Source organism: Schistocerca serialis, chromosome 5 (assembly GCF_023864345.2).
Source record: "Schistocerca serialis cubense isolate TAMUIC-IGC-003099 chromosome 5, iqSchSeri2.2, whole genome shotgun sequence".
NCBI lineage: Eukaryota > Metazoa > Arthropoda > Insecta > Orthoptera > Acrididae > Schistocerca > Schistocerca serialis.
In genome coordinates, this window is record NC_064642.1 from 38,691,474 (window position 1) to 38,704,014 (window position 12,541).

The window sequence follows — 12,541 nt, forward strand, 5'->3', positions numbered from 1 at the left end:
CATATCAGGGATCCTACAGTTTGTTGGTAGGTACATGGAAGTATGTAGCATTAGATGTCTACACACAGGTCGAGTAATTCACATAAGTAATGAGCTGCTGATTTGCATAGGTGCAACTGTAAATGACATTGTCATTGGGTCAACATGTGAACACACAGGAGTGGTCGCTCCGGAGCTGTGTTCAACAATGTACAATGAACAGTGTGCTCCTAAACACTTGTGCATGCACGAGTGTTTCTCTCTTTTGGCAGAGATGTCGCAGATCACCCTCTATCCTGCTTTACAGAGCAATAATAATCAGCCCTTTGTCAAAGTCACTAATCTCAAAGCATTTCCCCACCTGCAGCTTATAGCTTCGTTAAAGTGATCTGCTGTCCATGCTCCGCTTACATTCTTTTGTTACCGCGTCACATACCCACAATGCCACCAGGTGCCATCCAATATTGTGGTGGGAAGTGGTCATAATGTTTTGGATGATCAGTGTATATCTTGGTACTTAACTAACATATTTGCTCTGTTAACTGTCAAAACAACTGTAGGATTTGGAATTAAGATTGGCTGGTTTTGAGGAAGGAGACCAGACAGCGTGGTCATCGGTCTCATCGGATTAGGGAAGGTTGGGGAAGGAAGTCGGCCGTGCCCTTTCAGAGGAACCATCCCGGCATTTGCCTGGAGTGATTTAGGGAAATCACGGAAAACCTAAATCAGGATGGCCGGATGCGGGATTGAACCGTCGTCCTCCCGAATGCGAGTCCAGTGTCGAACCACTGCGCCACCTCGCTCGGTGGAATTAAGAGATCACTCTACAACAAAATATATATTAAAGAAATAGAACGTACGAGATTATGATTGTGTATTTTGCTAAATGACCATATATGAGACATTGTATGCATCTCACCATCTGCTGTTGTCATGCGTCCCGATTCAGGGTTAGTGATTGCCCACTTCTTCGATTTGTAGCTCGTAGATGCTCTGTGTTGCTTGCCAACTGTGCTGCCTGGCTCTGTTGTATAGGAACTGTTGATTGAACTGCAGGCTGCTAATCGCTGTTGGTGGAGCAAGTCTGCTGCACACTCTGTTGCTGCTTTCTTGAATTAGCCTTCCAGCAGACTAAGCTGACCTCCAATAATGTTATAGTGCACGTGAATCTTCTATATTTGCTTGTCATATGCAACTTTTGATTAACTTTCATTTTAGAACAATTTAAATTGTCTTCTATTTACGGAAAATGCACTTGATAGTAAATATTTGTTACTAAAAGTGGTATAATGTTTAATGATGTATTTCTCATCTTTGCAATTGAGCACCCCAACCTGTTGTTTATTAATGTTGTCAAAGAAAAATTCACTACTATTTCTTCTTTGCAAATGACGATAACTGTTTTAAAAAGGTTTTCAGTTCCAACATGCAGCTCTTAATAACTTCTCGATAAGTAAACATTTATGTCACTTCCAGTTCACATTGCTTCTTCTACGATGTACATCTTATCTACATGTAAATTACACCACATAATCAGAGTTATTCAATATTAGTTTCAGATAATGTGTTAATTCACTTTCAGTCGAACATGAAGTACAATATTTAATTTTATTTTTCACCTGAAGTAATCATAAAGTCTTTTAATTTCTTTTATTTTGTCTTTTCTCGCACAACGGTGCTCACAAACATAATGAAATTGTCCGCATTTGTAAATTCTGTGTCACTGTCCTGTTGAAAGTAGCAAACTATTCTTGGATCTTGAGTAACCAAGTCATAATTAATGTATTCTTCAGTAACTCATGTCCTTTCTTTTTTTAAATGTGGTAGGATTCTTCTTAGTAGGTTTCATCTTCTTCAATTTTCAATTAAAACTCGTTTCTTACAGATTCGTTTTACATTCTAGGGTCATCAAATGGAGGGTTCATGGTGGCAAAATCCTAAAACATTCTTGATTTTAGTGTATTACTTATTCTTCTATATTTTTCGATTAGTTTCTGCAGATTTATATAGCCATGAACATTTATCAAATAAATATGTAGTGGAGACCTCATTAACATTGAAACAAACTGAAGATATTTTTTACCCATGCAGAATTGGAAAGTCAGTCATATTTGCTGGCGATACAAAGGCGTCTGCTGGTGACATCCAACCACTGAATGCCACCCAAGGAGACCTCAAACAAATAATACAATCCAAAATAAATATTTGCACTACCACATAATATCATATGTATAAAAATGCACATCTGGGCAATATTTGAAATCATAACTTTCAACATAAAATTAAAATAGACAGTGACAGTACTGAAAATTGTACATCTGACTCTTAAGGGGGAAATCCCAGATTTAATTCCACAAAAATTCGGTATCTCCACAACAGCTGACAAGTTTTGCCATCAATGCTCACTCCCAGGCATATTATGACCAAATCCCATAACCGAGCTGTATGCCACCTGTTGATGGTGCGAGCAAGCAAAGCTGTAAGAGAAGTGTACAAGTGGAGCAGAGACAAATGGTAAATCTCTCTAATGACAATATGGGCTGCACATGGGAAACTCCATTGGTGTAAGCACTTTGACAAAGGTAGGTCATTATGTACCAGCACCTCAGAACAAGCATCTCTGAAACTGCAAAGCTGGTTGTCTGTTCATTCGCTGTTGTCATGAGATTGGTGGAAAGTGGTTAAATGTTGGTGACAGTGTTGAATTCCACACTGCTGGTGCAGGCATAAGTGTTTCAAAGCATACTCAGGGTGTATACGACCCGGGACAACCAGGAGAGCCGGGAAAAAACCGTGAATTTTTTCATCCGGGAATTTTTTAGAATTCCGGGAATTTTTTAGAATTCCGGGAATTTTTCATTGTTTTAGTTTTTAGTTAAATTTTTGTGATTTTGAGTGGTAAGAACCAATACTCCAACAAAGGATATCACTGTATTCTGCATCTGGAGAATAATACTGCAGCAACAAAACATGAATGAGAGAAAAAAAAGAAAATAAAACTTAAGTCGCAAAGGAAATGCGCCTAATACAACGAAAAAACACAGTGCTCATACAAGCATCTGCCAACAGCAAAGTGTGTCAAAGGATTTAGGAAGACTATGCAATGCTTCCTAACAACAAATTGCCTCCGATGAGCGTGACATGACAGCTCTTTACATTAGATTCTTTTGAGCAGTTGTGGGTGGGCTCTTGTGCATGTACAGTTGAGTCTCGTATGAGTAGTACCTTCTCCCGCTTCTGGCTACAGATGTGTGTGGCTGGGCGCCACTATCTACTAATGCCGCAGTTCGAAAATATCATAGGTTCGGGGCTGATGCACAGAGCAGTCTTAGTTATAGTGGGGAGGTGGGACGTCTCCACGTGACCTGTGTTTGCGTTTAGTGATTTTGCTGTTTCCTCTTCATTTATTGCTCTCACATTAAATGAACTCTCACATTAAATGAAAGGAAAACGGGTTTCTGTGGCCGGGAGCTATCAAATGAATTAAAATATGTTCGCATAATTACGCCCTAAATTGCTCCAGGCAAATGTCGAGATGGTTCCTTTGAAAGGGCACGGCAGACTTCCTTCCCCGTCCTTCCCAAATTCAACGAGACCGATGGCCTCGCTGTTTGGTCTCTTTCCTCCAACATTCCAACCCCGCATAACTACGGAAGGCTGAAATATGTTATTAGTTTCAAGTTTTATTTCAACCTTTCTGACAGTCAAGCATTAATCGCCTTGCAAAACAATGAAGTTATTTTTGTCGGTTTGCTAAAGACATTTGGCTTTTATTAATCTTTTTCGCTGAAGCAGTCAATTTATTTGAAACGAAGTTTTGAATTTCACAGTGTTGGCTAGTTTCAACAGTTCACTGAATTTCAAGTGCACGTTTTCCATCTTCTACCTCGTATGCCATAATAAAGAACCAAACATAATCCAAGAAAATTTACATCCGAATCTGGACATACGAATATGCACTTTAAGCCGAATTATGCATTTCAGAATGGTTCACGAAATTCCGATGTTCTTGAAGTATACTCTGATGTCTTTTTTCTTTTATGGCATAATGCAAAGTCTTTTAATTTTTAACACGTACGAACATGCGGGCTTCCTGCGTCATCGTAGCTGTGCAAGCGCAGTGACGGCTGTTATCTGGCGCTCTCTGGTAATGCTGAAACGAACCAATTTCTAAGGTCACGGGAAAATATTGCGAATGGTGGTTTGAAAAGCGTTACTTTCAAAGTAAATTTCCTTTCACGCAAGATGAACTATGTGCGAAAATGTAAGATGAATTTGTTGTGACAGTGCCACGACATTCAAAAGTGCCGCTACGTTAGTACGCGGACACGGCGATAGAGGCGCTCCGCAGCTCGGCCGAGCGCGGGAGCGCCACCTGGTTATGAACGGCGCCGGCCGCATGTCACAGCCCGGCAGTCGAGTGACAGATACAGAGTTAGTAACATGTAACCCGCGATTGCTTCTACTTTTGTATCTCCACGCACTTTATTAGTGATTAAAGGTTATAACACTTTTTGGCGACGAGGATGGGATATTTTTTTTTTCCCTGCGTTGTGGACTTGTGTGTTCGTGTCGGGGCAGACATGCAAGCGCTTATTGAACAACAAACACAGCTGACGGCTGCTATTCAGGCGTTGTCGACGTCGCTTACTCATCGTCTGTCTTCCTCTTCTCCGCCTCCGTTCCCTCCTTATGACGAGGCCGCTGAAGACTGGGAGGATTATGAGAAGCGTTTGCGGCAACACTTCTTGGCTTTCGGCGTTGTCGACGCTCCTATGTGTAAGTCGTTATTTCTATCTTGGATTTCCCCACGGATCTATCAGCTGCTATCTCAGTTAGCCCCTCTGCGGGAACCTGCCTCTCTGTCCTTCCAAGAAATGTCTGACTTATTGTCTAACTATTACCGAAAAAACACCCATGTCGTTGCCGCCCGCGTGGCTTTTTACCGGTGTCGTAAACAGCCCCATCAATCTTACCGGGCTTGGGCGGCGGAACTACACGGTCTGAGTCGGAAATGTCAGTTTGTCACGGACACTCATCATGAGTCTTACGCTGATTCAATGGTTCGGGACGCTATTTTACGGCTTGCTCCTGATAAAGAAGTTCGGCAACGTGCCTTACAATTGCCAAACCCGTCGTTGTCGGAAGTTCTCAGCATCGCTCAATCGTTTGAAGTGTCTCACGCTGCTGGTGCGCAAATAGACGCGTGGTGTGATGTAGGCGCTGTCCAGACCACTTTCGACGCAGACAATGTGCCTGTTTCACAGGGAAACGACGATGTGGCGGCGGTGCACTCGTGTCAACAACGTCGCGTTGGGCCGCCGCGCTCGCAGCGAAAACAGCAACCACAGAAGCAGGTTCGTTCCGCCCTTCCTTCTTGTCCACGTTGTTTCGTGCAGCATGACAGAGCCGCGTGTCCAAAACGTTGGGCCACGTGTAATTCCTGTAGGAAAAAAGGCCACATTGCTTCTGTGTGTCAGTCCCCTAAAGTTCCTGTCGACGAGGACGAGGCATCGGACATGGATGTTAACTGTGTGCTTTCTCAAACGAATAAGTTGTTTGTTACTGTTCGTGTTCTGGATAAAGACATTCGCATGCAAGTGGACACTGGCTCTGCAGTAACTCTCATTAATTCTCGCACGTATTTGGAGTTGGGCTCCCCTCCCTTGTCTCCTGTTACGCGTAATCTACAAACTTATAATAAGCAGAAAATTCCTATCGTTGGCCAGTTTGATGCTTCCACTGCCTACAAGTCTGTTGTAAGGCCCCTCACGTTTTATGTTGTGGATCATGCGGGCACTGAAAACCTGTTCGGTTATGATGCTTTCCAGTTGTTCGGGTTTTCCATTGATGATGATGTGCACCTCATATCTGAGGACATTCCGTATCCCCAGCTGGATGGCTTGTGTTCTGAATTCTCGTCCGTGTTCTCTGCTGGTCTGGGTCGTGCCAAGGATTTTGAAGCCCACATTACTCTTAAACCTACGGCTCGCCCTAAGTTTTTCCGGGCACGCCCTATTCCGATGGCGTTGCGTGCGCCTGTCAAAGCTGAGATAGACAGGTTAACGGCTTCGGGGATTCTCCTTCCTGTTACCTCCAGCGAATGGGCATCGCCCATCGTGGTGGTTTCTAAACCAAACGGGAGTCTGCGATTGTGTGGTGATTTTAAAGCCACTGTCAACGCTCAAAGCCTCATTGACACTTATCCTCTTCCCCGTCCTGAGGAGTTATTTACCAAGCTCGCTGGGGGCCAGTTCTTTTCCAAACTTGACTTATCGGAGGCGTACCATCAGTTGCCGTTGGATGCATCTTCCAAGGAATTTCTCGTCATCAACACTCCTTGTGGGTTGTATCAGTACCAGCGGTTACCATTTGGCGTCGCTAGCGCGCCGGCCATTTTTCAGCGGTTTTTGGAACAGCTCACGGCTTCCGTTCCCAGCTGCATCAACTACCTGGATGACATTGTTGTCACGGGGGCCTCCACTGAGGAGCACCTTCGCAATTTGCGTTCACTGTTTCGGGTTCTGCATTCAGCAGGGTTGAAGTGCAATCTGGACAAGTCTCAGTTCTTCCAACCCTCCATTGTGTATCTTGGTTTCCACTTGTCCCGTGAGGGTATACGCCCTCTACGACAGCACGTTGCGGCCATTACCGCTCTACCCCGGCCGTCTACGGTCAAAGAACTTCAGGCGTTTCTAGGCAAGGTTGCTTATTATCACAAATTCATTCCCTCCGCGGCGGCGGTGGCTCATCCTCTGCATCAGCTGTTACGCAAAAACGTTCCTTTCTGTTGGTCCGCCGAGTGTGAGCAGGCTTTTGTCCGCCTGAAGGCTCATTTGCAGTCGGCGCCTTGTCTTGCCACATTCCGTCCGGGTCAGCACTTGGTTCTGGCGACTGACGCGTCACAGTATGGCCTAGGGGCTGTTCTCGCCCATCGTATGAGGATGGGTCGGAACGACCCATCGCCTACGCTTCCAAGACCCTCAACGATGCCCAACGGCGTTACTCTCAAATAGAAAAGGAGGCGCTCGCTATCATTTATGCTCTGAAAAAGTTCAGCGTTTTTTTGTATGTTTCTAAGTTTCACCTCATCACCGACCACAAGCCGCTGGTCTCTCTGTTCAGCCCCTCGGTGTCGCTTCCGGATAAGGCAGCTCACCGCCTGCAACGTTGCGCCTTATACTTGTCTCGTTTTCACTATGAGATTCACTATCGCCCCACGGCCCAGCACGCCAACGCTGACGCGTTGTCGCGTTTGCCGATGGGCCCCGACCCAGTTTTCGATCGCGATGAACTCCTCTGTTTCCACATTGATGAGGAAGAACGTCGTGCGGTCGAGGGTTTTCCACTTACAGGTTCGCAGGTCGCGTCGGCTACTGCGCGGGATCCGGTCCTGCGTCAGGTGATTGGTTTTGTTCAGCGGGGTTGGCCGGACAGGACCAAGGGCCGGGCGTCGGATCCCCTTCGCAACTACCATGCCTTGCGCCTTCGTCTGTCTGTTCGTGAGGGTGTTGTTCTTCTGGCCACGGATGGCGCATCTCCACGGGTTGTGGTGCCCGCCTCTCTTCGCAAAGCTGTTCTCAAACTATTGCATGAGGGCCATTGGGGGATTTCTTGGACTAAGTCCCTGGCCCGCAGGCACGTTTATTGGCCCGGTATCGATTCGGACATCGCCCACATGGTCGCTGCGTGTGATCAGTGTGTTCAACAACTGGCTGCGCCTCGTACTCTGCCCTCTCCGTGGCCTGATCCGGCGCAGCCGTGGGAACGGGTGCACGCTGACTTTGCCGGCCCCTTCCTCGGCACTTATTGGCTACTGTTGATTGACGCCTTCTCGAAGTTTCCGTTTGTTGTTCGCTGTCCGTCGCCCACCACTGCGGCGACGACGCTGGCTTTGTCAAAAATCTTTGCGCTAGAAGGTCTTCCATCCACGATTGTCACGGACAGTGGCCCTCAGTTCTCTTCGCAGGCCTTCCGTGATTTTTGTACTGGACAAGGGATTCATCATGTTACAGCACCGCCCTTCCATCCGCAATCGAATGGGGAGGTCGAGCGCCTTGTCCGCACTTTCAAAAGCCAAATGAAAAAATTCCTTAGTGATTTTTCCACAGATGACGCTCTGTTGCAATTTCTGAGTTCTTATCGCTTCACGCCTCTGGGTGATCGCAGCCCTGCTGAACTCTTGCATGGCCGCCAACCGCGCACCCTACTGCATCTGCTTCACCCTGTCAGGCCTTGTACTGTGTCCCCTAGTGCGGGAAAATACCCGGTGGGCGCCGACGTGTGGGCACGGGGGTATGGATCTCGCCCTAAATGGATTCCAGGGGTGGTCCAGGCTCTTCGCGGCCGCCGGCTTTGTGAAATACGTACGGACGACGGCATGGTTGTTCGCCATTACGACCAGATGCGCCCACGAGTGGTGGCCACGCCGGTACCACCGCCCCTTCTTTCATCTCCACCAGCCCGAGAAGCCAGTCCTGTCGCTGCTGCCGATCTTCCGGGCGTGTTGCTGCCGCCGCCGTCGCTACCGCTTCAGAGTACGCCGGAACCGGCCCCAGTCGCGACGCCACCTTCTCCGGGACCCATCTCGCTGGAGCACACCCCCAGGTCCACGACACCTATGGATGCTGCTCCGGAGTTTTCACCCATCATCTCGTCCAGGAGGCACGTTCCACGCGCCAGCTTCCGTCCTGGACATTTTCGACCATACTCTCGTGTTTCTCCGCGGGATCTTCTCGGGACCTCCCAAGAGGCCATGGATGTCTCCGCACTGTCCGTGTCTCCACGAAAGTGAGCGTTTCTTTTTTCAAGGGGGGAAAAGTGTTGTGACAGTGCCACGACATTCAAAAGTGCCGCTACGTTAGTACGCGAACACGGCGATAGAGGCGCTCCGCAGCTCGGCCGAGCGCGGGAGCGCCACCTGGTTATGAACGGCGCCGGCCGCATGTCACGGCCCGGCAGTCGAGTGACAGATACGGAGTTAGTAACATGTAACCCGCGAGTGTTTCTACTTTTGTATCTCCACGCACTTTATTAGTGATTAAAGGTTATAACAGAATTTCTTAAATCATAGAATATTCGACCCTCATTTAAAAATCACCTCTTTGAGGACGACCATCTAGAAGAATTTCACGCCAAGAAGATCAGACATTTATGTCGTTATTAAAAATTTTACTGGCATGTTTGTGTGATGAATCTTAAAGTGTAACACTCTCAAGAAAGATCAGCATTATATGTGGAAGCTTAGCTCCTCTTGCAGCTTATTAATCTTCTAGACCAATCTTATATGTGAAAGCTTTTCGTTTCTTGTAGCAACACTATGTATATTCAGAATGAGATTTTCATGCTGCAGCAGAGTGTGCGCTGTTATTAAACTTCCTGGCAGATTAAAACTGCGTGCCAGACTGAGACTCGAACTCGGGACCTTTGCCTTTCGTAGGGTACTGCTCTACCAACTGAGCTACCCAAGCACAACTCACACCCTGTCCTCACAGCTTCAGTTCTGCCAGTACCTCGCCCCCTACCTTCCAAACTTGGTAGAGCACTTTCCTGCGAAAGGCAAAGGTCCCGAGTTCGAGTCTCGGTCCAGCACACAGTTTTAATCTGCCAGGAAGTTTCATATCAGCGCACACGCAGAGTGAAAATCTCATTCTGGAAACATGCCCCGGGCTGTGGCTAAGCCATGTCTCCGCAATATCCTTTCTTCCAGGAGTGCTAGTTCCGCAAGGTTTGCAGAAGAGCTTCTGTGAAGTTTGGAAGGTAGGAGGCGAGGTACTGGCACAACTGAAGCTGTGAGGACGGGGTGTGAGTCGTGCTTGGGTAGCTCAATGGGTAGAGCACTAGCCTGTGAAAGGCAAAGGTACCTAGTTTGAGTCTCGGTCCGGCACACAGTTTTAATCTGCCAGGAAGTTTCACTATGTATATTAATTCAAACAGTTAACTTATCTTATTTGTGTGTTCGTGCTACTTAAGAGTGATCTTGCTATTGGCTGACTACATCATGTGCTGTATGCTTTCATCAGCTGGTGAGATCACGTTACATGAGCTACGACTGGCTTACAGAAGCGCGTCGCAATCTCGATTTCAATGCTTTGGAAAGTAACATGCGGTGTTTGGTGGTATTCGAATTTATATGTTCATAACACAAAAATATGCAGCCCCCCCCCCCCCCCCCCCCCACTCTCCCCCACCGAGTTTCATTTTCTAAAGTGTCGGGAAATTCTGTTTCCGTGTGGAAAACCATAAACATTCAAAGGACTGATAAGTTTTACACTGCCAAGGAAAAGTGTATTGTCATTTAACACGGAAAAACTGTATTTTCTCCCAGGAGAAAGTGTATTTTCAACTGGTAAATCCTAGTCCATGTATACACCCTGATACTGTTCAACACAAATTGTTGAACATAAGAGTCCACAGCAAATGATCCCTACACATTCCCATATTGACCCAACAGCAGCATCATCAAGATTGTGGTAGACATGAGATCATAGAGATTGGAACGTGGAACAATGGAAATGTCGCCTTATCAGATGAATCAATTTCTTTTGGTTACATCACATTGATAGTCATATGTGGATACACCTACATCAAGACAAACAGCTGCTCAAAACAAAATTGCCCCACAGATGCCAGCTGCTGGGGGCAATTTTGTACTGTGGGTGACATTATCTAGGCTTCCATGGGCACCATGATAGCTGGCAACTGCACAAACATTGTGGACCACTTGCTGCTCCTCATGCTCAAAGTCTTCCCCAACAGCAATTGAGGAAGGTGGGTGGCTGTGTTACAAGGTCAGAATCGCAGTGATTTGAGGAGCATGATAGGGAACTCGTGTCTTGGCTAGCAAATTCTCTCGATCTGAACCCAATGCAGCACAAATGGGACACTGTCAGGTGACATATCCGTGGCGATAAACCGCTGGACCGTAATTCATAAAAATGGTGTGACCTGTACATATACATTGGTGCCACATACTACTGGAAAACTCCTGAGGGCTTGATAGATCCATGTCATTCAGAATCACTGCTGTATTGCACTCCAAAGGTAGACCAACACACTCTAAAGCAGGTAGTCATAATGTTTTAGCTCATCAGTGTATGGTAATGTCTGTAATTTATTTTGTATTGATATCAAAACATCCAAGGATGAAGCTTCTTGTAATTTGAAATCAAACATGGTTGGTAGAACACAATACAGCTGGTCAAATGTTAAAAACAATTTATTCTCTTTCTTTTGTCTCCTCACTCCATAAAAAGTGCTAGTGTAGTAAGTTTGTGTTCTGAACTTGGACTTTGCCTCTCTGCATTTATGTTGTATTTAGTGGCTGATTCTCTAGTTCATGAACATTTGTGTTAATTTGTATTTTTCTCTTGTTTTTTGTCATAGGATCAGGTGTGCTAGCATGTGGAGATGACGAAGGAAGACTGTGGTTGTATGACACAAAAAACTTATTTGATAATAGTGAAATAACGAACCACTCAGAAGTTAACCCAGTGTGTGTTCTTCAGTGGCCTGATGTTGTAGATAACAATGTGATAAAAAGACATAAATGTAATTTGGATTCATATGACACTACTGTAATAAACAAAGTTGCCATTAATTATGCTGGAAACTGTATAGTAGCTGTAACCAGCAACAATTTGGTGTGTATTTGGAAGAGAAAATGACACTGTTATTGTGGCTTTAAAATTATATCAAATAACCAACATTTTGTAAGTATTTTAATTAAGTTTGTGACAGCCATGGGACAGAATGGAATTAATAAAGGAGAGCTGCACTTTCTCATTGGCAAAGTAGTAATGTGGTTTAAGAGGAATACAAATTACTTTCATCCTCAAAAATATATTGTATTATGTTATAGACATATCATTCACAAATCAACTCCTCACTATTGAAAGATAGATATGAAGCAATGCAACTGTATTGGATTTAGTGTTTTTATTTTATGTAAAAGACTGAAGGAACTGTGTAAAATATCTTGCACCTGCTGAGAATCTCAAGAACAATGATGTATGAAGAAGAAATTGAAGAGATCAACAGGAGGAAGTGCTAACCCAGAAAACCCTATTTTGAGATACTGCATGTTATTTAATCGCTTAAATTCGAAAAGAACAACATAAATAAAGTGAGACAAAACAATTTATAAAGTAGATAGCATTTCTTATCGGTGTGTATGGAATTAGTTACTACCAGAATTTTGTGCATCACACAAATTTACTCCTTTTAGATCCATGAGACACAAGCTGAACAAATTACGGTTGTCTCTAGCAGGTTCAGAGAAAAGAAATAAACATTATTAAACAGTGGATACATGTAACAGGAGTCAGACCTCATACAAAATTGCAATATGAAATGACAGTTCATACTTCACATACTCTGGCAGTAACAGGAAAATATAGCTTAGTCTATAATGTACTAGCTACCTCTTAAAATAACTAATGTTTGTAGGTGCTTAACGAAAAGACATTCACTGAATATACCACAGTTCGTACTACTTTAAAGAGACTTGGGCTTGAAGAATCGTACCCATTACAGTGTGCTGTGGTATGGATTTCTTATCTGC

At 45.0% G+C, this 12,541-nt stretch overlaps 1 protein-coding gene across 1 annotated transcript in view; it reads left to right on the top strand.

The window, feature by feature from the left end:
- LOC126481396 (leucine-rich repeat and WD repeat-containing protein 1-like) overlaps positions 1-12,126 on the top strand; it is a 134,879-nt gene extending 122,753 nt beyond the window's left edge. Inside the window, exon 6 of the mRNA XM_050105126.1 lies at positions 11,365-12,126. Within this exon, the coding sequence (XP_049961083.1) occupies positions 11,365-11,645 (281 nt within the window). The 3' untranslated portion in view covers positions 11,646-12,126. The remainder of the gene's footprint in view (positions 1-11,364) is intronic.
- The last annotated feature ends 415 nt before the right edge of the window (positions 12,127-12,541 follow it).